At 40.2% G+C, this 26,260-nt stretch overlaps 3 protein-coding genes across 7 annotated transcripts in view; all 3 read left to right on the top strand.

Moving 5' to 3' along the window:
- The first annotated feature begins 1,700 nt into the window (after positions 1–1,700).
- Positions 1,701–5,000, top strand: LOC101163583 (transcription cofactor vestigial-like protein 4). Its single transcript, XM_023958615.1, has 5 exons — positions 1,701–1,918; positions 3,338–3,461; positions 3,540–3,774; positions 4,265–4,346; positions 4,495–5,000. The coding sequence occupies exons 1-5, from the start codon at positions 1,852–1,854 to the stop codon at positions 4,788–4,790; spliced, it is 804 nt and encodes a 267-aa protein (XP_023814383.1). The 5' UTR covers positions 1,701–1,851; the 3' UTR covers positions 4,791–5,000.
- Positions 5,001–9,249: 4,249 nt separating this feature from the next.
- Positions 9,250–14,953, top strand: LOC101158859 (sodium-dependent phosphate transporter 1-A). 3 transcript variants are annotated; one of them, XM_004072526.4, is made up of 11 exons: positions 9,250–9,379; positions 9,974–10,579; positions 10,671–10,811; positions 10,895–10,980; positions 11,570–11,666; positions 12,487–12,606; positions 13,047–13,247; positions 13,343–13,814; positions 13,890–14,075; positions 14,159–14,243; positions 14,321–14,953. In XM_004072526.4, exons 2-11 carry the CDS (start codon positions 10,231–10,233, stop codon positions 14,474–14,476), a joined length of 1,893 nt encoding a protein of 630 aa, XP_004072574.1. In that variant the 5' UTR covers positions 9,250–9,379; positions 9,974–10,230; the 3' UTR covers positions 14,477–14,953. The 3 variants fall into 3 exon arrangements, with proteins under 3 accessions (XP_004072574.1, XP_011477708.1, XP_011477709.1); XM_011479406.3 differs by having other exon boundaries at positions 9,256–9,500; XM_011479407.3 differs by having other exon boundaries at positions 9,262–9,365.
- A 3,094-nt stretch (positions 14,954–18,047) lies between these two features.
- dtx1 (deltex E3 ubiquitin ligase 1) overlaps positions 18,048–26,260 on the top strand; it is a 46,300-nt gene continuing 38,087 nt past the window's right edge. For 2 of the 3 annotated variants that reach the window (XM_011479405.3, XM_004072710.4), the window contains exons 1-2: positions 18,048–18,395; positions 18,815–19,390. In XM_011479405.3, the coding sequence (XP_011477707.1) occupies positions 19,132–19,390 (259 nt within the window). In that variant the 5' untranslated portion in view covers positions 18,048–18,395; positions 18,815–19,131. Of the gene's footprint in view, positions 18,396–18,429; positions 18,530–18,814; positions 19,391–26,260 lie in introns of those variants that run through there. The other variant, XM_020706097.2, reaches the window with a different exon arrangement.

Below are 26,260 nucleotides of genomic sequence, written 5' to 3'. Positions count from 1 at the left end.
ATTATTCTAAATTCCCTCGTGCTTATTCCTCGCTTATTTCTGTCTGATTACATTGGGGCCAGTTTGGGACCCATTTAGTCTTTGTTATCCACTAAAAATGTGCATTAGGAATACACCAGGTGAGGCCCACAGTACACGTGCCTCAAGGCACCCACAGACAGACCGGATCCCACAGACACCACAGCTAATAAAATGTCAAGTGCAGCTGTCTAGTTAATCTATAATACAATTTAGCATCATTTTCTAAATGTAGGATTACGTGTTTAAACGCAGGAATTTGTGGAGACACAACACTGGCAGTGATCTCTGTTTAGACAGAGAGACTTTTAATAACAATTATGGTGCTTTTTATTTCTGTGCTACAGAACACGCTTTACCTGTTGCCAATCAAATGATGAATAAGTTACTCTATAGACTTAATGTAGACATTTACCAAGAAGAAAAAACGTAATATATTGGGTTACTTTTTTCCAATAGCTGCTTGGGATATTCTCTAAAATCGATGTCAAATTATCAGTGAGCTTGCAAAGTGTCGTTTTTTTTTATTTGATAAAATAACGAAAGAAGATTTTATAAACAATTAGTTACTGGGGGGGGGGGGGGTCTTTTGTTTTGTCATCTTGTGGCAGAGCAGAACTTTCTCTCTATGACAGGTTGTGGTCAAAAAGACAACCTAAAAGGCCTGAACTAGACTGACCACTCACACATTCTCCGCATTTTACAACAAAATTCCTCACATTTTACACTGTTCACGCTGCATGGAATTCTTCTTGGAAAAACGTGCTTTTCAAGAAATGCTAATTGTTTGTAATCTTAAGTCATTCTTTGTTAATTCAGGAGTGCCAAGGAAATGGGCAATGGTGGGGCTTGAAACCTTGTTATTACTTTCCTTGCCTTTAGGGGGCAGTCCTGACCTGAAATTAAATCTGACATGTTTTTCTTGAATATGCAGACTTTCTATCCAGTGGCTGTTTGCCACTTTAAACCTGTTTGGACACTATGAGGTAAATATTAACCGGCTAGTTTATGTAGCTGTTAAATGTGGGAGATGTTATTCATCATTTTCTATAAACTGCCAGTGCATCTAAACTGTCTTTTTACTGTAGGATCAGTGTTAGAGTAAGTAGGAACAAAATCTAAGTGTGGCCCAACTCTATGTGCTCAAATAGTTCGTTTTACAGCAGCCTTTTCGGAAATAAGGAGTCTTTGTATGGCCATCAACAAAAAGCTTTGTATTACTGGTGAGGCGGGCTCCGAGTACAGCTGCAAACATGTTTGGACAGGTCAGTGGAATGATTGGAGCCTTGGTGGGCTAAGCACACAGAAAAATGCAGTTTGGTGAGATTGCAGATTAGGAGTCAGCAAGGGGGAGTGGACAGGTGCAGATTTCATGGAGGGAAAACAAAAGACTGGACAGAAAGGTTCAACTCTGCACTGAAGAGGAGAGTGTCTCTTTTTATGATGCTTCCTGCTTTAGAAAGCAATGATGAATCAAATGCCTGTGTGTGCACCCTTATATGCTTTAGACTGTGAAATTATCAGCCTTGTTTCCCACTTCTGAGGCAGGCCTTGCAAATCCATTCGGCCTCCAGCACAATGACAACACACACAGTGAATGAAAAAGGGCCTGCCATTGGCTCGGGCAGCAGCCAATCACAGTTTAGGGGGGATGAGTCACAGGGAAGCACCTCTGCCTACCTGCAACTACCTGATATTTTACCTGCTTCAGTTCAGAGCCAGGATCTCATTAGCTTTCCAACACAATCTATGAGCGCCATTGCTTGTGTTGAGTAAACTCCTGCAGTCAGTGTTTATCTGCATTTCCTTCCACTCCAACAGGGACAGGGAAACATGGCTGTGGCCAACTTCCAGTACATTACCAGGATGAGCAGTGGCTTCAAGGTCTACATACTAGAAGGTAAGATTAAACCACAATTTTCCCCTTTTTTGTCCTAAATTATTTTTGAATTTACATAACAGATAACATTCTCTAGTGCTAAGGAAACTAGGATATTAATATATATTGTCTTAAAAATCCAGTTTATACCTTTATTTTTATTATTTCACTGTTTCATAGTGTTTATAAAACATTCCTGGTCTGATGTGCTGATGATCTTGATGATTATTGTTTAAATCGGGTAGAAAAAGCAGACAACATACAGAGATACAGAGAAAGCTTTTGAGCAAACCTGGATTTTATTTTACTGTGGACGTTTGCATACAACGAAATCCGAACTCCTTTGTAAATGAAAGTACTCTGTTTCTTACAAACCCAAGCTAAAAAAGGGGATAAACCGTGTTTCCCTTTCAGATATAAGCAAAATCAGATAAAGTTCTGTTAGGCAGAAGGTCAGGCAGCGCATTCGTGCTGCTAATAAGAAAGAAATATCCACGCCTGAGGCATTAAAAAAAATCAGCATAGGTGTGGTTACGCCTGCCCCCTTCCACAAAAGAGATCTATGTGAAGGAGACGTGCACAGACCTTTTGGAGTGTTTACGCAGTTGGAAAACCAATCTGATTTAACTGCCCAACTGTTAAATGCAAACCATAGCTTTTGGCCTCCAAATGCAAAACAGTTCATCTCTGATTGTTTCAGTGTAACGAGGCTGGAGACCCAACTGTTTCCAGACGGCGGCAGAATGCTCCTATCATAATGACAATGTGGATTTCCACCAGTTAACTGAGCATACAATCACACAATGGAATGGGGTGTAATTTCAATGCAACAACATTTCCAAACAGTGCTGTTGTTCTCATTGCATGCTTGAACATCTGATTACATTTTTATTGTAATTAAAATCAGTTTTATCATCAAAATACATTTTCTCTCACATTTAGGACTTTAAAACTTTTTCATTTTTTAGTTCAAAGTATGTTTCTAGACATGCACATTTACAGTTTTCTCCTTAAACACTCGTCTTCAACACCAACCAGTTGAGCTTTGGCGCCCTATCCAAACCAGAAAAGCTGATTGCGCCCTTGAAAGCGTGTGACAGGGCTGGATGCCAGCATCAAGCAGAAAAACAACATTTACCGTTAGTATTGAATCAGCTGTGTAGTGTTGAAACCCTGACTGATCAGGTAGATCGAGTTCTGCAGCTTAACGGAGTTTACAATTAACGGTAACGAAAAATCGTTTCCCACGAATAGCTGTCATGCAGGTTAATGTTTTGAAGCAAAACAAGCTGTTACTCATCGCTGTACACTACACATCCTGGTCACTAGAGTAAAATGTCTCATGGTAATTTATCCTGAAGGATTTATTTGGATTTATAAATGAAGCTAAAATAATTTAATGAATAATTTCTGACTTCCTCCTTGGTATTTGTTTCCTAGGCCAGCCTGGTCTCCGAACCGAAGACCGGTACAGACACATAGGGAATGAACGGACACGAGCCCCAGCCCCATATCCGATGAAACGCAAGTGCTCCCACGACAAAGGTCTAACCCTGGAAGAAAGGTTGGTGTTTTATAAAATTATGATAAATTTGACACGTTGCATCTCCTGATGGATAAATACTTTTTTTTTTCCTCTCAGGCGAGAGCGGGCCATAAGCAAAACCCTTGGCAAAATAAGCCAGAGAGCAGCACCAGCGTCCGCGGTGATCCAACAGAGTCCCACATCTCCAAGAAGTCCGATACCCAGCCCACTGCCCACTCATGTCTACTACACACCAGTCATGGATGAACCACTGGCCCTCATCAAGAAACCAAGAAAAGAAGTTGAAAACACAGAAGAAAAGACAAAGAGTTCATCTCCCAGTCAAACCCAGGTAATCTAGTGGCGCCACATGAGCTTTAATCCCCCCCCCCCCCCCCCCCAAAGTGATTTAGTGAAAGATAAAGTCACTACGATTAGTCAGAAGACATGGCACTGTCACCTGTTGCTTTTTAGTCATGGGAGTACCTCCAGGCGACCCGCAAAAGTGGTACATCTTCCATCTAAAACTGAAAATCCAACTGTGCAGCTTTTTAGCAAGCAAACCTGCATGCAGGCCTTAGCTTGCCTGAGCTATGCAATCCAGCAGGATTCAGGAAGAAAATGTGAGCAATGGAGGGAGGAATGCCATCAACAAGACCAAACAGACGGCTTTCATTGACCTGTTTATCCCATCACAATTAGTTTTTCCAACTGGTTTTATCAAGCCCCATGTAATTTCCAACTCAACAAGTTTCCTGCTTCACCAGGAGCTTTATAGAAAAGGAACATCCATGGAAGGAGCTGCTAAAGAAGTGTTGTCTCATGTCTTTCTTTCCCTACAGATGCGTCCCTCTGTCATCACTTGTGTGTCCTCATCCAGAAAACCGTCCTGCACATCTGTGGTCCACAGGAGCCGCTCACCAGGTCATTCTCACACTCCTGCACATGAGCTCACACTCCAGACAGTCCCTCCCTAGCTGTCTCATTCACATCACAGACCCGATAATCATTTAGCTTCACTGACTCACTTAGGTGTGTGTTTGAGATTTGTCATGTTTCCTTCCACTTTCAGTGGATTCCAGTCGCAACTATGACCATGTGCTGGAGGAGCATTTCCAGAGGAGCCTGGGAAAGAACTACCAAAAATCGAGCTCTCAGCAGCTCTCCATCAGCGTGTCTGTTGATGACCACTTCGCCAAGGCTTTGGGAGACAAGTGGCTGCAGATAAAATCCAAATCTTCCTCCTGTTCCTCCACGCCTCCAAGCAGTCCAAGTGTCACCCACTCCCCCAACTCCAGCAACAGCCCCACTTTGTGCCACAAAGAAGCCATCAGCAGCTCGACTTCCAGCCACTGGTCTGCGAACTAAAGCAGAAGTGACCCCTGATCCAGAAGGAAAACTGGACTTTGGGATGTTTTTGTGCTTCACATCAAGCAGCTCTGCTTGGCAAAGGGAAAGCCGACGCAAGAAGCTGACAGATGCAGGAGTGTCATCTCCGCTGACTTGTGTGCGTCCACACCTATTCAGCGTCGATGCAGACAAATGTAGCATTAAAGGGGATATCCTTGTTTTGTTACAGCTCTCTCCTCCGCTTAACACCTGAACACCTGCAATAATTGTAGTATGATGAGACAAGACGATGGAAAATCAGCTAATTATTCCTTTACATTTCTTTAACTCTGTGCCATTCTTATGCTGCAGCCTGAATGCTACAATTTCACAGTACTGTATTTATATTCTGATACTTTTGGGTTTTCTTGTAGTGTACATGCTGTCTGCTTTGTTTTTTAATGCCAAAAGGCAGTACACAGTACAGATTTTTTTAACAGCTTGAAAATAAAAACCAAAAACCTTTAAAAAGCTCTATTCGTTGATGGTAATGTTGCCTTTTCCTCAAGAAAGTGAGCAGAGAGGGGAAGGAAGGTAAATATTTCGCAGGATGGTTATGAATCATTTACAAGTAATAGTTTGTGAACCTGGACACCTTTTAGGGACTGAGCATGGTGGCAGGGGGGGGGGGGGGGGGGGCAGACACACTCATTTCTGAGTCAGGTAATGTCGGAAAAGAAGGAACAACCTAAAGAAAGACCTGTTGCCCAACATTGACTGGAAATTTGCCTTCATTCTGGAGTTTTTCCTGTAAGTTGGAGAGAATGTAGGGAGCATGTTCCAGCAAGCACTCTGCCTTCTGTTCTGGAATTCCTTTCTCCTGAGAAAATTCGGCTTTAAGATCCTACAGATCCTGTTTAGCAAGGAACAGGAGGGAGGGAAGTGAGGAAAGAAGGGTTGGGCTAACATAGGCCTGAGAACCAGCCGCAGTCTTCAGTTACTGATTTGCATGTTCTATCTTGTCTAATTTTAAACTTGAGACGACATTTATAGGGACCCTAAACCTTCCGTATTTGAAAAAGCAGTTAGTTCTTACAAAAACAAAAAAAAAGTTTTAAGTTTGAGCCAAAAATGAGAAAAACTAAATGAAATTTCCCCTGACATAAAAAAACATTTAAAAGATAAATATATGTAAAGTTTATAAAAAGTTATTAAAACGCATTTAAACTAAAAAAGAAAATACTTTATTCATACACATATCACAGACCACGAGGACCTTGCCCAACACACACCTAAATTCGAGCTACAACGCCATCTAGAGGCCTTTAGACAAACCTTAAACAGTCGCATGTTGAGTAATCTTACATAATGAATCCACAAATCTCCAAAAACACACATTTGCACAAATATTTTAATCCTATTCAGAAACCAAAGTGGGGGAACAGACAAGGAGGCAGCTGCATTTTTCAGCAAACCTTCAATTGTAAATTCATGATGAAGATTATAATTTTTTCCCCCCAGCAATTTTTCATTGGGCAATGCCATAATTTAACCTTGAATGATAGCAATATCTAACATTTGACTCAAATAAAGTACACATTTACTTATACATTCAGAGGACTGAACTAAGAAAAAGAAAGTAGATGTCCAGATGAACATACCATGAGAATGTCAAGAGAAAAGCTTCTCATGATGCTGCAGAATAAAGGTGCATTATTGTGTTAGTTATCCATGAATGGTAATTACAAAGTTTAGCAGCTCAAAAAAGAAAAACCCAAGAAAACAACATTTAACTCACAACAACAGTAATTACAAGAATCTAACTACAAAAAAAACACAGACCATGCAAATTCTGGGAAAGTTTTTAATTTTTTTCTGTTAGATCATAGTCAACAAATCCATAATCTGTTTGTAAACAATCCAGTAATCCCATGAGAACATGATAGATGGTTGATCTTCAGAGCTTGTCTACAGATTTAGTGTAGATGATTTAAGTTGAAAGTGTAATTTCAGTCCTGTTAGTGTGATCTCATGTGTCAGAGTGGTGGTAAGAACCGGCAGTAAGAACTGGATTTTGCCTGCTCCAATATAGGGTGCAGGTAGAATATCAGGGGGGGAGCAAGCCTGGGTGTACTGAGAGATTGGGGGTTGTCATATCCCTCCAATTCCCTGACATGCATGGAGAACCATGCTATCATTGTATCAGTTCATCTGTCTATATATGTGTCTTCTCATTTGATCTGCCTTATACATTTTATGTTGAATGCTCTCACCGTCACTACCCACAATAACCGGCCTTGGGACCAGCACTTTGGGTAATTTTAATAATAATAATGGATTGGATTTATCTGCGCTTTTCCAGACGCTCAAAGCTTTTACAATGTGTCCATTATTCATTCACTCCTCATTCATACTTGGTGATGGTAAGCTACACTGATGTAGCCACAGCTGCCCTGGGGCAGCCTGACAGAGGCGTGGCTTTCAGTTCGGGACTACAGCCCCTCTGACCATCAACAGGACATTCATGCAGATTCACACACCAGTGGAGCCACACTGGAAGGAAGGAGGGGGAAGTGTCTTGCCCAAGGACACAACAACAGTTGACTGGGGGGAGCAAACCGCCGACCCTTCGATCATTGGACAACCTGCTCAACCGCCTGAGCCATCGCTCTTTTGATTTACATTTAGGTGGGCATCTGTCCCCATCCCCATTGCCTATGACTATGTCATAGGCAACGGGGATGGGGACATATGGGAACCTGTGTCTTCCAGCTAGGAGGTCCTGGCTTAAACTGCTGCTGTGGTCTTCCCAATCCAGGCCTTTAGGCAACATGTTTTCCGATCAACCAGTCATTGAAGCTTCTTATTGGCCAAACACACCTGAAACATTCAACCAGCAGCAGATAAGATGGAAAACCAGCAGGACGCCCGCCCTCAAGGCCTGGAGTTTGACACTGTAGGTTCTCAAACCATGTAGTCAGTTAAATCACTTGAGGGTTTATTGCTGGATGAGGATTTGCATGCACTCAACTGCTGGCACTTGATTGTGTAAACTTGTTGTACAACTGTTAGAACAGAAACCTTCTTGCACTTGCACCAGAAAAACGATAATTTAGTGTAGAATTAAAGCACCTTCTCATAAACATATCATGCAATCTTGCAAATACCATGCAATGTTTTTTTTTTCAGTCCATATAGATTGGTTAGAGATTTTTAACATGGAAAGGGGAAAATTATTCCACAAGGTTGGCACTTGTGTGCCCTTGTAGTGCCTTCAAACTGCTTCATTCAACAAGCCCTTCATTAATAAGTAATGAAGAGGAACTGATCAGCAGATTTAATGGCACTGCAGCATTTCAGAGTAGAGTCCGTTCTGCTGAAGCTAAGGTCCTTCTGACTCTTTCCTGGAGTTTGTCAGAGAGGTGGTTTGAGCAACGGGTTGATGAGTAACAGCACAAAACTGCTCTTGTAGCATGAACTCTTCCATGATCTGTGATCAGGTTCATTATGTGGTTGAACATTTTGTCATGAGGTTAAAGCAATCATCCATGTATTTTTATTATTATAATTTCTTTTTAAAACATATTATTACGGTCCAAATCTTTATAAATATAAATCCTTACAAGAAGAAGCATGCAACATTCAGCCAACAGGTGGCGCTAAATATTCTCAAGCATTTTTTGTAGAAGAAAATGAATTAAATGTGCAATTTTAGAGTATTTTTATAGTTTTTAATCAATAAAATGATTTTTTTTCTTAACAAAAGAGGCACTGCTTAGGCATTTTATTTCACATTAAACTTCTAGTGGTAGTACAAGCCAGTCTGTAGGAGGCAAGGTAATAATAGCAGGTAAATATTTTCTATCACCCCCTCTTTTTTTTCCTTTTTTTTTTTTTTTTTTTGCAAAACAAGAAAACAAAAGTTTTTTTTTTAAAGTGAAGTTTAGATAGAAGGTACACCAAACTGCCCAAAGTTTATTTTTGGTAAAAAGAAGAAAGAAAACAAGAAACATTTTGACTTTATTTTCCTTTTGTTACCTTTATTTTCCTTTTGCTGCAGATTAAGGAGTTTGATTTGTGCCATTTTTAAGCAACACTTGTGATTTTTCCTTCTATGCGTTTTTTTCTTCTTGTAACTTACTTCTGACTCAAATTAATAAAAAGTGTACATCATGTTAAAAGAATCGGCACAAACATAACTCCAGGATTTACCACTCTGTATACACAAAAATGCAGAAAACACACCAAAACAAAAATAGAGTGAGCTGAAATGTTTGCATTGTTAGGAAAACCAGCCTATATTTAGTCAAATCAACAATCAGCAGCGCTCCTTCACGGTGGCTGAGGAGGAAAAAGCATAATTTGAGGATAAAGTAAAGCGACCTCATCAGCGCAGAGCTGTAATTATTCCTTCTCCATGTCGACTAGTGTGCTAAACATTAGCCCCTGTCTCATGACCAAAGTGGATAGGCGTGCCTCGGCCCCACGCATAAAGGAGGACCTCCAACAGGAGTCCCGCACACATCGCGGCTCCCCACTCCAGCCTCCTCTCTCTCCCACCTGTCCGCAGGATCGGCGCGCGCTCAGCTCACCGTTACGCACCGGAACAATAAGGTCCGTTTTCACATGTGAGTGACCTTTTCTCCCCTTAATCTTTTCTGTCAAATTTGCCTGTCACCTCACATATGGCTGCGCCTGAATTATGCAACAACTAAGAAGATTAACATACCACAGCTATTCACACTTAAGGTGAGAAGTGACCAAACCCCCGGGGCTTTTGACATTTAGTATGGATTTAATGGTCTCAGGAATTTACGAGCTTACGTAAATCGTAGAGCTGAAGGGGGAAAAAATGATTCTGTTACAATTAAAAAAAAACTGATTACATTTTTGAAATGCAACATTTTTATACTTTTGTGACCTAATCGTCCATTAAAAACATTAAAGTTGTGCAGCTTTTGCACGTTAGTTTAAATAATGGAACAGCTTTTTCTTTTCTTTTGTGTTCTCAGAACTTTGTTAAAGTTTTGGGTCCAATGTTTTCATGTTACTGATAGAAAATGCCCTTGGCTTGTCTGGCTTATTTTGGCAATTCGTGCATGCAGAGGCATGCTGTTTGGGTTTGTTGTGGAGTGTGGGATTGTTAATGCGTAATCCATTTTAGCTCCTTTTTGTGTTGTGAAGAATTCCCTTCTAACTCCTGTGTGTTTTTGTTTTTGCAGTGGGGATCATCAGAGGCTGACTGTCACAATGGACCTCTGTCTTATCAATGCAGCCTTTCATTTTACTGTGAAGCTCATAAACAAACCCAGTATACCAAGCTAGCAATAGATGTTGTTTTTTTCTTCATTTACACTCTCAGATTGGAGCCAAAGTGTTGTTTTTTATTTTTATAGCTTCTTTAAACGAGAATTTTACCTCAAACCATTAAAAAAAATAGTTCATTTTTTCCCCCAGTCTGAAACTATTTGAAGTAGTGATGGATACGACTACCCTGGCTACCCTGGCTGCTGCCACCACAGCGGTTCTGGCCTCTCAGACTGACATGTCAGGCTACTTATGGTTGGTAATTGTGGGCTTCATCATTGCCTTCATCCTGGCCTTCTCTGTGGGGGCCAACGATGTGGCCAACTCCTTTGGCACAGCTGTGGGCTCCGGAGTGGTCACTCTTCGGCAGGCGTGCATCCTGGCCACCATCTTTGAGACAGTGGGTTCGGTGCTGCTGGGGGCCAAAGTCAGTAAAACCATCAGAGAGGGCATCATCGACGTGCGGATGTACAACGGCTCTGAACACATTCTCATGGGAGGCTCCATAAGTGCCATGTGTGGTCAGTATTTTCTTTTTTTTTTAATTTCATTCAACCTAAAGAAACATCTGAGATGAGTCTTTGATGCGTCACTGGTTATTGTTTTCTGCAGGTTCTGCAGTCTGGCAGCTGTTTGCGTCCTTTCTGAAACTCCCTATCTCTGGAACCCACTGCATTGTTGGAGCCACAATTGGGTTTTCCATGGTAGCCAGAGGCTACCAGGGAGTCAAATGGTTGGAACTACTTCGCATTGGTGAATATGTGTTATTCTTTGAACTCAGTAAAGCTCTGATGAATGTATTTCCAACTTAACTCATCTTTTTTGTCTATGCACAGTGGCATCCTGGTTTCTTTCACCTGTGCTGTCGGGATTGATGTCAGGAATTCTCTTCTATTTTGTCCGGAAATTTATCCTAAATAAGGTAAAAGCTGCTTGTCCAGAAAGCAATCTAAAGAAAGTTATCTGAAATTATCAGCTTGTAACACAGAAAAGAATTGTAACTGAATTTGATAATGTAACTTTAAGTATGATCAGTAAATACATGAATCTACAAATGTCTGACATATGGGATTTAGTGCTATTTTTGGCACATGTACAGAAAATTCAGAATTTATTTACAAAATACTGATAACGCAAAGGACAGTACTGCCAAACTGAGTTATTACATTGACTATTTTTTTTTATTTTTTATTTTTATTTCAAATGTAAAAACCTTAGTCGATTCCATCTGTGCATTTTTGCCTTAACTGTTCATTAGGAAGCAAAGTAGATAGAAATGACATCAAATCCCCTTTCTACTTTCTGTTTTTACATTTTTACATTTAGAAAAATAGATTTTTAAACATTTAAAAATCTGAGTTGCAGCCATCAAGACTCATAGCTGTTTGTGTGAATAACTAGTTGGAGAGTTAAGTTAGATGCAGTCCTGTGATTAGACCACACATTCACTTCTTGTTGAAGTTGTCCTAATCTCATCAAAAGGCTAACAGATGTGTTTTTTTTCCCCACAGCCCAACCCTGGATCTAATGGACTGAAAGCCCTTCCCATCTTCTATGCAATTACTATTGGCATCAACCTCTTCTCCATCATGTACACAGGTGCTCCAAGTGAGTAACAAATGCACATTACACACCAGCGCTTTGCAACACACAACAAATAGTAGAGTCTGATCAAACTCCTGGATTAAAAATCTAAGAAAGTGAAAATTATAGAGGTAGAATTGTTTGATAAAAAAAAATGCTTTTTCAGTTTTAACCTTATCTGGAGTTCTAACAGGTCAGGGTCAATTTAAAAAAGTCACTGTAAAACTTCACCATTTGTTTATTAACTGTTTTTTACGCAAGACACTGCTTGTGACCTCCTTCTCTTCACACGTCACATGTGGCAGAAGACCGGATAATTATTTAAGAGCATCCTCCTCGTATGTCTTTGGTTCCATGGTATTTTTCTTTTAAAAATACAATTTTCTGCCCCAAAACTTTAGTCCTTTTTTGCTTTATTCATATTTGGTTTGATGTCAGGCCAAAGAAAAAATGAGTCTCCACAGCAAGTTCCGCCTTTTAGTGTGAATTTAAAAAGAAGAGCAAAGTGACTAGTTTTCCGTCCCCAACAGACGGTTTATCACTACTCTGCAAGACGGGCCTCCTACTCACTATCTGATTGGACGAGAGTGTTCTCTCACTGATACTGTTGTCCAGAACAGCACTCCGACGCGTCAGGATCAGCCACATTTTATATAAGTTGTCAAAGTCCCATGACCACCATTTACACAGTTTGGTATGAGACCGCAGATAAGGAGATGGGATAAGCCCCGCCCTCTTAGATATGGCCGTTTAAAAAAAAAAAAAAGGTGTGTTTAATTTTATAGGACAAAAAAGTAAAACTAAGTTTTAAGCTGCACCTTGTGTCCCTGACTTGTTTGCACAGTGCTGGGCTTTGACAGAGTACCATGGTGGGGTACACTGTGCATCTCTTTGGGCTGCGCCGTTGTCACGGGGTTGGTGGTTTGGTTTTTCGTCTGTCCACGCCTCAAGAAGAAGATCGCAGGTGAGTAAGGCAACACTTTCAGATAACTGCATGCTTAAAAAGAAATGACTCTAAAGATACTCCATTACTTCAGACTGACAAAGGCTTTGACAATGAATGAAAATCAAGTGTTGACGTACATACAGCTGGACATCACTAAAAAAATACAAAATTTTGATTCACAACTTAAGGATTTTTATGGAAATTTGCTAAGATAACAATTACATTTTGAATTATCCATTAATAAGCATTCTCTTTGGCTGTAAGCAATACTTTGTAATCTAGACTGAACAAAAACAAAACTTTTATGTTTAAAATTATGAATTCTTAGAATAAAAACTGACTAAAAGCACCATTTTGCCTAAAGAAATTGAACTACTTTGAAGAAAACTGAATTGATGAATCAATCTTGATTTTTTTTGTTTTCAATGATCAATTTATCTTTTTAAAATGTATTCCAGGACAAACGGCTGCCTCTCCCTGTGAAACTCCACTAATGGAGAAGAACTCCAGTAAACCTGTGCCAGAAGAACGACCCATCAGACAGCCAGAACCTCAAACTCCTCCAGCAGACAGTCAGAAAGTTGCTTTCAAACTTGGAGGCTCCGAGGAGGCGGACTTGAATAATGACGTGGAAAGTAAAGATTTGGATTTGTGCAGCGGTAAGAAGTTCATGCACTAAAATTCTTAAATGGAGATCTTGCACAATTTTGCAAACTTTGCTGTTAAATGAAGTTTAGCTCCATTGTATTTGCAGGTCTGAATGGCAACATTGGCCCCATGACAATCACTGATCCTCGCAGCGGACGCTCCCACACCATCCATAAAGACTCAGGCCTTTACAAAGACCTACTGCACAAGCTCCACATGGCCAAAGTTGGGGAATGCATCGGGGACAGCGACACAGAAGAGCGGCCCATGCGGAGGAACAACAGCTACACTTCCTACACCATGGCCATATATGGAATACAGGGAGATCCAAAATACCGGGATGTGGACAACGGCCTGCAGAGAAGATCCAGGGTGGACAGTTACAGCAGCTACAACTCTGCTGTGACCAGCAGCAGTGCAGTTGGGGACGGGGCCGAGACTCCGGAGGCCGGTCAGCAGTCGTCTCCAGAGGAAGATGAGCTGGAGGTTGACCCACCTGCTGCCTCGTTGCTTTTCCAGTTTTTGCAGATACTTACAGCTTGCTTTGGCTCTTTTGCACACGGAGGAAACGATGTCAGGTGAGTGAGCAGATTCTTCTTTTTCTGGATTTTGGGGTCACTCAGAGGCCTTACTTTCATTTATTTCCTCAACAGCAATGCTATCGGGCCTCTGGTGGCGCTGTGGCTTCTCTATGATAGTGGCTCTGTGGTGTCTGACGCACCCACACCCATCTGGCTGCTTCTGTATGGAGGAGTGGGAATCTGCGTGGGTCTCTGGGTCTGGGGTCGAAGAGTAATCCAGACCATGGGCAAAGATCTCACTCCCATTACTCCCTCAAGGTAGGTCATAAGTTTAAACGATTTACCCTTCAGAATGATGATTGCTTCGGTTGACACAACTCAAAAATTGTCTTTTATTTCAGTGGATTCAGTATTGAGCTTGCTTCTGCCGTCACAGTCGTCGTGGCATCAAACGTTGGTCTTCCTGTCAGCACAACCCACTGCAAGGTACAAAAGCTAAACTTTGTCGGATAGGGGTTGACCTCAGATCTTCTCTAATCGTCTCTCATACCTGGTGTGAACAGGTGGGGTCTGTGGTGGCTGTGGGGTGGCTGCGCTCCAGGAAATCCGTTGACTGGCGTCTGTTTAGAAATATCTTCATCGCCTGGTTTGTCACAGTTCCCATCTCCGGACTGATCAGCGCTGCTATTATGGCTCTCTTCATTTATGTCATTCTATGAGTCAATCTGTACTCAGTTTCAAGAACTGCTTCAATTCTCTTTGTTTAAGTCTTCTTTCAGACTGTTGGAGTTTTTTAAATGATATATATATATATTTTTTTTTCCAGTGTAATTTTCAACAAATATTTTGGGTGGTGCATCAATTGTGTAGGTTTAATGACTGTTAAATTGTCCAGAACACTGTGATCCAATGTATTACTGTGTAAATATTTGTACAAAAGCTATGTGCATTCATCAGATTATTACATTCTCACTTGAAAAAAGAACAGGCAGCTGTGGTGTAAGGATATAGACAGAAAATATGCCATGTGAAGAGATTTCAATATATTTTATTCAATAATAAACATTTTATTTCAGAATGTTTTGGAGTTTGTGTAAGCAAATGTGTAAAAGTGAGGTTTTGTAATAAAACAAATACACAACATAATCGACTTGTTTGAAAGTAATGAAGGAAAATAAAAAGGGGTTTGAGAAGAATGTAATGTGATTTTTTTTTAAGTTTAAAATGCAAAGAACCATTTTAACGTTTTTCCTTATCTTAAAAACGCCACAAGGGGCGCTATTTACCATTGATTCCCTTGCAATTTATCTCCTCAAGGTAATTTGATCTTTGATCATGATCATGCTTTTATGGATATGGGTCAGCCAAATGCATTCAGACTCTTTTGTTTGAAATTCCTTGTACTTTTAGCAGAAAAAGTTGAAACTTGCTTTAAATTCAAAGCTTTTTGAATTTGCAACAGGAGCCTAATAACACAAAAGTACAAAAGTCTTGCGTCAAAAGCAGCTTTGTGTGGACACTCCCTCCCCTAAAGCCTCACACAAATTTATTAAAATAATTTACAAAAGAAAATAAATGGAAAATTAAACGAGCTACTTTGTTGTTAATTCACTTCCCTCACTTGTCTTGACCAAACTGAAGCCTGTTTCAGCAACTGAAGCCAATTTTCTGCATCTTAATTTAGCAGCATGTAGACACTGATTGGTCTATGAAGCTGTCGTGGCAGAGAAATGATGCACGGTTCCAGGGAGCCCATGGTTGATTTACACAGATTTACTCTTTTGAGTAATTTTGCAGAAATGTGCTGCAAGTAATCCTGAAGTGAAACGAAAGCATTAAAGCAAAATTTAACCGATCCTGTTCAGTTGGTTAAACCCAGTTCAAAAGAATTGATACTTGGAGCAGTTTCAGTTTTGAACCTGTTGTTTCTTTGTGTTGGATGAGTCATCAACAAGTGTGTTTGGGAATGAAGCTTTCTCAGTTGCTCAGACGACTGTTTTTCCCAGTTACCTAACTGGAAACAGATTACATCTTTAACTATTGTCTGTCTGTCAGTGTTTGTTTTTTCCATCAGCTCATGTGAGAGAACAGCCCATATGAGCCTATTTTTTCTGTTAATATTTCCGCTGTGCCCCATCACACAGCAGAATCTTTTGAATTAAATTTTTGGTTAAAGTCAACAAAATAGATACCATATATTTGTCTTTTTGTAACCTTTTATTTGGTCTTCAGATTTCACATGTATCATGCATTTGTTTCTATGGTTCTCTTCCAAAAACACTCCACACGAGGGCGCAGTGCTGCAACAAATGTAATCGCTGATGGCTTGTGAATTTCTTGGAAATCCATCAATTTCTCAGGTTAGCTTTTTCTACAAACTGCACCAAGAAATTGCTTTAATTTTCCCTGTGTTATTGTTCTTTAAGCTGCCATGAGTCGATCTTTCAGTTACAAAAAGAAAAATTATAACTTTAAGATAAGGAGCTTCTTTTTTTCTTATACAGCCTACGTTTTTGCATACATTTGAAGGAACAGTCAGACAGAACAGTCTTGTGTCAGTTCATTCAGACTTGTGCTCTGGAATCAAATGGATGGCTAACGTTCGCTAAAAAATTTTGAACTTGATTTCACAGAATGGGCAAAATATTAAGATTTATTTAATGTGTGACTTGGAGAAATAAAATGGATTTGAATGCATTTTTGAAGGTTTTGAAAGGATGCACAGATTATGTGATCTCTGTAAATGGAATGAAGTGTGTCACCCAGTATGACTCTGTCATGGTCTCATGAAAGTGCACCCCCTTCTGATGCTCTAATGCTTTTGGGTTGGTTATGCCTGCTCAGCTAAGTCTATCTGCTCCCCCATATGTGCTTCTGGACAGGCCCCTTTCTTGAACAGTGACAGATCCACATGCTACCCTCAAAAGGGTGAAGTGAGTAAAAATGGGATGATTAGACAACAAAATGACCTTCACCAGTTCAAAAGCAGATTTGAAATTGCATAATAGCTTCGTTGAAAGCCACATTTCATGTGTCATTAAAGCTCCAGCAGAGATTTGATGGAAACTGCTGTGTCTGAAGCTACTAATTACAGATGTCAGTTCAGATTTTTTCTTTTGAGGAAGCAGTCAGTAGAATAAAGCTGTTTTATAAGAGCCGAGAAAAACCTTAAATCCTGAGAGGAATCTTTGCTGGGAAAAAAAATCCTTGAAGTTCATATTTTCCAGAAAATTAAAGTTTCATGGGATTTCAATAACTTCTTGGAGCTTGGAGCCATGTCTCCTTGGTAGAGATTCCTGCCTGTTTTGTTTTTATTAAGTTCAGAATGACAGGATGATGCAAATCAACTTCTGAAACAAGACAATGAGGAGTCAGTTATCATTTAGAGATTTAAAATTTGAGTAAAATCTTTGTACTCACAGTGTAAACCAAATTAAGAAAACGTTTCAGCTGTTTAATTTGACCAATATCTGTAAAAATACAAAATTGGTTTGGTTTGGAAGGGAAGTATATCCATCCTTGAAGGGAAGTATATCTGTATGCAGATACATCCAACTTTGGATGATTAATTGTAACCTGACTGGAAAATTAAATAATTAAAAGTAAAAGAAGATGCATATCCATAAACACACACACATCCCCGCATATACATGTACATGATGTTATACATAATTACTCTTAATCATAAATATACATATTTCTACTTATACATACAATGCATGACACACTGAATCCATTAAATGTCAACTTTGTCAAAATAAGTTTAATTAACTGTTTAAAAAGGAGCGGGAGGAAGCAAATTTATATAATCCCACCCCAATTATGCCTTACCGGACTATTTTAATTATTTTGAACATAGATACCATATTGCAGTTTGTAATTCCCAGGACACCACATTATTCAACAAATCATACTTATCTCCTGAATAATTATTATTTTTTAAAAAAAACACTGAAATATTTTTTGAACATGATTGTACTTTAAAATGTGTGTTTTCTGCTAAACAAGGAAGACTTTGTGTGCAGTTTGTTTGAATTTTGTCATTTTTGTCTGCCCTTACATTTTATTGTTGTTTTTGGGTAAAGCAGTGTTCTTGTTGGTCCTCTCAATTATCTTTCTGTGCACTATGTGACGTAGCTTCTGTGCTACAAAGCAGTCTGATGACCATTGTTTACTACATTTTTAACGAGTTTGAGTTGAAATCATTAGAATTTTGATGTTCTGTGCCTCATTTCAAAGTAAAAGTGCGCCCTTTATTTTGAAAGCACCAACAGGAAGTGGTGTTCGTTTATTGTGACTTCACACATTGGGTGAATTTCACGGCTGTGTGCATACAGGTGTGCCTGGATATTGTTTGCCGGACAGCTTGTTTCCGTTTGGGATATCCGCAGTTTTTGCCTAACAAGAAGCGCAGGATTGCGCGGCGGAGTGGCGGGATTCTGTCTGCGCCTCCGAGTCTGCGCACCGTGCAGCCGTGCAGACCGTGAGTGAACAACGCGGACCAACAAGCTGCTGCTGCTGTGGTCTGGACCACATTCACGCAGATGGAACGGCGCCTCGTTCTCCTTTTGTGAGGAGGGATGCTGGAAGGAACGCTCTTGAGTGCGGGGATTGAGAGGTGCTTGCAGGTGTAAAAAGGCAGGTGCATTTAAAAATTCACACTCCCATCCCTTTCTTTCGCCATACATTTATTTGGTAATCAGATGTGCGTCGGAAGCCCATGATGTAGACTCTACCTGACAAATGTGTGGCGCCACGGCTGCAACCTGCAGGTCTTTAAGGTTCCAATGAATTTGGAGGTTTTACGCATGCTTTAAAAATCTATTTCTACTTTTGTAATCTATTGTTTCCATGTGAGATCTTATTTTTATGACCAAAATATCTGAATAATAATCTGTTAGGTAATAATTAGCGTCTTGCTGCTGCACCTATAGGTCACATTCTCTTTCGGTTTTTTTTTAAAGACTTAAGGTAATTAATTATAGCCAAAAGAGGCAGACAGCTGATGGCATCGTTTTCATGAGCTCTGTCTTGTGTTTCTTATCTTTTTGCTGCAGATCTACCGTGGTTGGTGGTGTAGCGTCCTCCAGCTGCAGTTATCATCAACAGCTGCCACTTCGAACACAAGGCACAGAAGGAAGGAGGCTGATCAAGGTGGCCCTGCTCAGAAAGTACCTGCAGACGATGAGTCAAACACAACTGCCCGCTTAAAAGCAGCAACATGACCTAACTGAGGGCTACCAACACTCGCTGATTCCAACTTTTTTCTGTCTGGGGGGCCAACAAAGATGCTCCAGTGTGTCAGTTGACTGGCAGGACTGCAGTGGTGTTCTAGTTTGGGACATAGCCAGCGGCTCAGACACCACGAAGAGTGATGGCACGTCCGGGGTCGGGGTTGTTGGTGCCCATGAACGGGGTGGGGTACCCCCCACAGAGTGTGGCCAGGGTGGTGGTCTGGGAATGGCTGAACGAACATGGGCGCTGGAGGCCGTACAGTGCGGCGGTTTGTCACCACATAGAGAATGTTCTGAAGGGGGATGCTCGGGGGAGTGTGGTCCTGGGACAAGTTGATGCTCAGCTTTCTCCTTACATCATCGACCTGCAGTCTATGCACCAATTTCGACAAGACACAGGTAAGACACTGGAACATCCTGTCAAAGTCAAAGAACATGCATGGATCGCTTTTAACAGAGCTTGAAAACAGTTGCTATAAATACCTTCAGGAGTAAGGATGTTTTCTAAACTGGGTCTCATGTAAACCAACTAAAGACAGACTCTAGAGACGCTCTGACTCTAACAGATCCCAATGCCCCCAAGTGGATAGTCAAGACTTTACCGTGTCGTAAAAAACACCTCTGCTGGAATGCCATAATTATATGTGAGGAATTCATCACCTCACTGTGCTGTCAGTGTGAAAATCATTAATAATTTAAAGATACAATATATCTGACATGAATGAGAAATGTCCAGATAGTCCCTGCTGGACATCAGGTGATTGGAAGGTGCAGTCAGAGATTGGACCATGCTAAAGCATCTCATTAGTTTGGATTTGGATTTGGTTATTTCTCACAGGAATCTTCTCCGTTTAGTTTTCAAGTCAATTTGATGTTGTGAGTTGGCAAGTGTTTTTAGAGCATGTAAATGTATTGCTAAAAACGACAACAGATGACACCAGAGTTGATGTTTTTTGTTGCTGTTTATTTATTTTTTGTTAGTTCTGTGTGATGAAAATGTGAGACAGCAAGACTTTTAGTCTAAACAGCAAGCACTCTTAACCCCTCTCCCCTTCTGGAAATAAAGGGGAGTAAAATCCCCTCAGCGTAGCATCTGTTGGTTTCACAGTAATTCTCTTTGATAAATACATTTTTGTTGTTGTTTTTTTAAGGTTTTTGTTCACGTTCTATTGATGTGCTGCACATGGATTGAAAGCATTCCCGCTCTTAAAGGCGGAGGCGGGTTTTACTCCATCGTCTGGCGTTATGTAATTTCACAGCATCACAAGGGTCAGGGAGATACGCATGGGATTTGAAGGTGACCTCCCAGTGTGTGGATCTGTGCTGCCTTACCTTTCATTAATTGGGCAGCAGTTCACTTGCATATTCAATAATGCAAGAAAAAAAATTACCTGCAAAAAAGAGGCTAAAATACAGCAAAATTCTTTAAATGGGTGTCTCGTATATTGGAAAAAGGAGGAAATGCTTCTTGTTTTGGAAAACACTGTTAGTGCAGATTTTTACTTTTTTAGGCCTGTTAATTAAATACAATGATTATACTATTAAAATACAACCCTGCAAAATTAAATACAACAAAACGCATTATACTGAAGGTTCATGCCACACTGTTTTACTATGCGTATAGCCACTGAACAATAATGATTATTATTAATTATTTGAGTGTATTTTTAGTGTCATCCATTAACAATCTGCTGGATAGTAACAAGGTAATTTCCCCTTTGTGGGATCAATAAAGTTCTATTCTATTCTATTCTATTTTATTCTATTCTAGGAAACACTTGTATTTTTGTATTGATGGTCAGTTAATCTGTGTTAAACAGTAAAGAGCTGTTTGGCTGAGTTTCCTCTTTTCTTTTTTGTGTCTAATAAACCCCAATCAGAGCTGGATGCGTATCTGAGCGGTTTCTCAGCCATTAACGCAGCGCAGTAGTTGGGCCTGACGTTTATCGCTCCTCATTTTGCCGTTCAGTGTTGTCTTCACCTCAGTCGGGATAAACCTGTCACCTTGATGGACAGCAGTCTGGATGCCTCTTGCTCAGTGCTCTTTGAAAATTCTCTGTATTCTCATCCCTAGCCCTGAAAAACATGGAAACATCAATCGCCGGGGCGTCTTGATGGATCGTCTTGGATGGAGATTTTCTGAATCTGTTCTGTAGTTTGCATGCACAAAAGACCTCAGTGAGCTGTTGAAATACAAAACCAGGATGTGTCTGCTCTGTTTGAATTCTGAATAGATCTGCTGGAACCTCTAAATCTGTTTACGTGTTTTTAAGGGTGCATTCAAACCCGCTATATATGGATTAGTTTGTTTTCTACCTAGGTCTGCGAATTCCGATCTGCTTCTATGCATACTTTAGTTCACTTTTGGTGTGAATATCCATAATTCCTGATGGAGCCCAACTCCAAATATGACCATTTTGGAACCAAAACACCAACTAGAGCCAAGATTTGGAAGAAAGTGAAAAGCCACCAACTTGAAGAAACAAGTAGATAAGGGCAGACACACACACAACACAGCTGCAAGACAAGACAGTTTAATTCAATTTCACTTAAGTTTATTCACAAATGGCCTGTTTTCTCAGAGCGCTATTCAAAAAAAAAAATAGATAAATCCGTCTTTACTTATGCTCTTCATAATCCAATGTAGTCCAGATATACATCCTCCCTACATGAGTTCTATGTTCTACCTTGGAGAGTAGAAATGTCCGGAGCTTGTAAATGTGGCTGAAAATGTGAGTAAACTGCTTTCTGATCTTCCTCTTTGTTAGCTGCTGTGCTGGTTTTGTCCCTGCAGACTGCAGAAGTGTCCCCTGCTCCTCTGAGGGTTCGGGGAGATCTCCTGGCAACCAGGCGGAGATGCTTCAACTAATGAGAGATCAGCTTAATGTTGTGTCCCCTGTAATTACATTATAACTGCGACACAGCCACGGCGCACCGGGCTGGGGTTGTTTTTTTTAGGCGTACATTAAGAAACATACCATGGTGCAGTGCTGCTCTGTGCTGAAATCTGTCGTTAATATGTGGCTGAAGGCAGTGCGACGTTTGGCTTCTGGCCAGTGGAGATCGATCTGGGGCCATTCCCAGATGCACATTTGTACCTCTAAATACTGCTGCGGACTGATTCCCTTTCACTGGAGCAAGCCTTTCACTAAAACACACCACCCTTTCAGCCACTTCTGTCATTTACCAGCTTGTGGTCGGTTTGATGAATCTCAACACTGATTGTATTGATTCTGCTCTTTGCCTGTTGAGCTCTTCCATCTTAAATATGCTGGGGGAAGTGGCCAGTTCACCCAGTATGCTGCTGTGACATTGCTGTTCACTCAGAATCGTATTCCAATGTGTGTAAATTAAAGTCCCACTCAAATCATCTTTTGATCTATTGTAAAAGCGTTCCCAGTTGTCTTTGAGGTATGATTTTGCTGTTTTTTTGCCAAAATAAAAACCTGTGTCATTTTCAAGGACATAGCTTCTGCAGAGCAGCAGGAGTTAAGCAGAAATTTGCCAGGACTGTAGGTGCGGAGTGAGCCTGTGATCAGAGGATGTAATTCCTTTTTTTTTACACTCTCTCCTGCTAGCTTACAGCCCCTCACACCCCTTGACTAACATTACCAGTGCAACAAAAATGGCGAGCAATATTGGGGCTATACAGCCGTTTTGATCAACATTCCAGCTCAGACGAAGAAAACCAAAACATACATGGATCTATTTGTATGCAAGTGGATGCATCAGAATGGAACAGAGCATGGAGCTTTTGGCCAGCCCATTGTAAAATTTACACAATATCTACAAGCGTTTTCAAATGGCATTTTTTCCTCTGATCCTGTTTCACAATATGAATGAAGAAATATAAAGAAATGCAGTTTTAATCTTAATTTTCTTGATACCTGTCTTCCACCATGAGAAAAATGCTACAAGAACATGTTAAAAACACCAAAAACACAATTTTCAATAGAGTGAGTCTTTAATTTATTTCCATTTTAGAAATATTAAAGCTTTAAGAAAAAAAATGAAAACCTCCGTATGTAAAAAGATGCTAAACAAATCACAACCTTTGATAAAAATGCAACAAAGTCAAAAGAAAGTTTACTTTTTATTTTTATTTTATTTATATATGCATAAGAAATTACAAAGATTGCATAATTATTATACAACGAAGTTGCTCAATAGTGTTTCCAGTTTTCACACTTACTCGCTTCATCTCCAAAATCAAATAGAGGGGAAAGGCTTGTCCTGTTATCTTGTGCATCTCTGCTGCTCCTGTTTGTTGTGTTGCAAAGGCCGCTGCAGTTACACGCTGCTCATTGTTGTGAGACGCTCCATGTGTGAGAGCAGAGATAGCTTTTTATCAGCTGTGGTTGCTGTGGTGCCAGAGCCGGCCCCTTTTGTTTGTTTTGGTTCCAGAGGCGTGAAAACCTCCTCTCTGCCTCAGTTTCTCTCAGCCTAATCACGGTGAGAAACAGCGGAAAGACAAAGGCCTCATTGTAGAGCTGCCAACACCAGTGGTTCGGTGGTGGCTTCTCTGCAGTCTGTAAATTTGCTGCGCTGTAAATTGATGTTCTAGCATTTGTCTCTCTTTGCTGTTGTTTACAGTGTAGTAAGTGTGTGTGTGTGTGTGTGTGTGTGGGAGGGGGTTTGGTGGTCTGTGGGAGGAAGCTGCAAAAAGGATTCTTGCTATGTACATGCAAAAGGTCAGGCGCCGTGTGCATCAGCTCTGACGGTGAAAACCCACCTGCGTCATAAACAAGTCAAAGTAGCCTAGAGTGGTGCCCAAAGCAGCTCAAAATGGAACGCTTGGACTTTTTAAAGATGTTGTATCTTTGAACTGTGTTACTCACGCTGCAGAATATTTTTGAAAATAAGAGGAGAGCATAGTACATTAAAAAAAAAAAAAAAGGAACCGAGACCCGAGCGACGCCACGGAAAAGGAAGAGCTGACAGAAGCGAGGAGTGAGGAGGAAGCGAGGGAGAGCTGCTGTGTTTTCCTGATGGAAAGAGATGGATTGAAGGGAGGAAATAAATCACCAGAAAGAGCTATGAAGGGATCTGTCAAGGGCCCCAAGCGCTGCAAATCTAGCCATGTTTTTTGCCGACTGTCACGCTGAATGTATTGTTCATGAATTTTAATGACCTCTGTCTTGTAGCCAATGTAAATATAGACCCCAAGAAAAAGCAAAAAGTCACCTTTAAGTTTTAGTAATGCTTAAGTAAAGTAAGTAGTTAAGTAATTCCTAAAATATGGTTATATTGTTGAAGTAATGTTGAGTAAGAAAAACATAATTTAAAAATCAATGCATTGCTACCCATCATTGCACGTTTTTTTTCTAGTGACGGATCATTACCATGTACTAGAAGTAGAACAAGTGAGAAGAAGTCTGTTGTTTACATGCACAGGATTAGTCTTAGTTAATTGTGGATAAACTTATTTCTCCAGTTAAACTCTGCTGATTAAATTAGGCTACAAAAAAGTGAGCCAGAAAAATGTTCAGACAGTGTGCGCTTATAACAAAAAAAAGTTTCTATACTCAGAGAGAGTTGGAGTACATTAAAAAATGGGACCAAAATGGGACCAAGACCCGAGCAACACCACGGAAAAGGAAATGGTTCTAACAAAACCTTTGAATTAGCTATACTGCAGTAGTCTAAACATAAAAAGGAATAATTTCTTGCATTAAAACTGAGAAATAAAGCATTTATTTTGAAAGATCACATGAAATTGTTTAAAGTCCCAGTCTCACTCGCCATTTTTAGCCAAAATTAAAAAGCTTGTCTCGTTTTCAATGACAGTTTCTGCAGAGCTGCAGTAGTTCATTAGAAAATATGCTTCTGATTGTGGGCAGGCCATTGGCTTGGAGCGACCCTGCTCCCACTTCCACTCCCCGTTACTGAGAGCTCTTTGTTTACGTCCTCAGTTTGAAACTGCAGTCCAATTCCTGCTTATGTTTAAACACAAATACATTTTTCATCGTTTCAAGTTCAAATTTCAGTCAGACTACTCATGCAGTAAAGAGATTTATTTTCACATTCTTTTAGTTTGGCATAAGGCTCTGTTCAATTACATAAGACAAGATCTCCATAAAACTTTTGGGTAATAAACTACCCCTAACGGAGCACACAGGTGGAAGCCGGGGAGGAGGGTGGGGCGACAAACGCTTGCTTTAAAGGAAGAGAGGAAAAATTGCACACCTGAACAGATGAGCTGATTAACTGAACCGCCCTAGGGAGGAGTAACCAAAGTAAACGCGCTGCTAGAGTGGTATGGCTGAAATGCTCCCAAGGTCACTCACTTATGTATTTTATTGTGTAAAGTGTGAAAAATTCCTAAATCTTGAAGAAATATTTTGTTCTTTGGACATCCATGAATTCAAATTATCCAAAAATAGACAGAAATGACTGATTTCCTAATTAATGTAAAAGTCTGTTTCAGAATTGGTCCATTTTAAAATATTTTCTAAAATGTGCGAGCGACCTGGTTTTCATGTTTGCAGGGTCATGTCATTCTGCATTTCTTTTGCACTCAAAGGTGGGTGGCTGTGCTCCTTTGGCTTTGTTGGCAGAATCGTACAGCTTTCCTTTACCATCTAATCCAGGTCGTAACTTTACAGAGGGGATATATTTGTATTCCATCAAAGATTCAGCTTCAAAGCCGCTCTCAGTGCTGCTTTTTTTTGTCATCTCAGTCTGGTAGGTCACTCCGATCGGAACCTGTTGTCCTCCATGGCCCATTAACCTTATGCTGTCGAAGAGGACTTGACGCATGAAAAAGTAAACTAACTTCTGTTAGTTTTTAAGGATGTTTTTTTGTGGAAGCATTATATTTATTATTTTAAAAATCATATATTCTGCACTATAGGTTGCTCTGGCGAATATGTCACAGCAGCTAAAAAGCATAAGAAAAAAAATACACAAGTCACACCTGAGGATACATCAGACCCCAACCTAACTATGCAGAAAAAACATACCCTGAGAAATACAGTATTTTTTCCTCCAACATTGGTCCATCCTCTAAATTTCAACTGTCAACATGCTTGATTGAATTTTGTGCCCAGAGGAAAACATATTGATGGGCCCTCTGTGGTATTATAACGGCTATGCTTTGTGTCTCCCTTTGTTTTTTGTGTGGTAATGCCAACATTGTTTTTCTATCATGTTAAAGCAGGACAGACTCTGCCAGAGCAAAAGTGGTGTATTTAATTAAGAAAGAAGGGTTTGCAAAAGGAAATTAATCTTTTCACATATGTTGCTTGTTTCCTCTCATCCTCTATTTTC

The sequence above is a fragment of the Oryzias latipes genome, chromosome 9, assembly GCF_002234675.1.
Source record: "Oryzias latipes chromosome 9, ASM223467v1".
NCBI lineage: Eukaryota > Metazoa > Chordata > Actinopteri > Beloniformes > Adrianichthyidae > Oryzias > Oryzias latipes.
Note: the sequence above shows the minus strand (reverse complement) of the source record. Positions and strands in the feature narration are given on the sequence as shown.

Excerpts from the sequence above, each read along its gene's own strand:
- LOC101158859 (XM_004072526.4), top strand. The coding sequence starts at position 10,231 with ATGGATACGACTACCCTGGCTACCCTGGCTGCTGCCACCACAGCGGTT. Across the intron at positions 14,076-14,158 it reads ACTCCCATTACTCCCTCAAG|TGGATTCAGTATTGAGCTTG; the intron begins GTAGGTCATAAG and ends CTTTTATTTCAG. Across the intron at positions 14,244-14,320 it reads TCAGCACAACCCACTGCAAG|GTGGGGTCTGTGGTGGCTGT; the intron begins GTACAAAAGCTA and ends TGGTGTGAACAG.
- LOC101163583 (XM_023958615.1), top strand. The coding sequence starts at position 1,852 with ATGGCTGTGGCCAACTTCCAGTACATTACCAGGATGAGCAGTGGCTTC. Across the intron at positions 1,919-3,337 it reads CAAGGTCTACATACTAGAAG|GCCAGCCTGGTCTCCGAACC; the intron begins GTAAGATTAAAC and ends TTTGTTTCCTAG. Across the intron at positions 3,775-4,264 it reads CATCTCCCAGTCAAACCCAG|ATGCGTCCCTCTGTCATCAC; the intron begins GTAATCTAGTGG and ends CTTTCCCTACAG.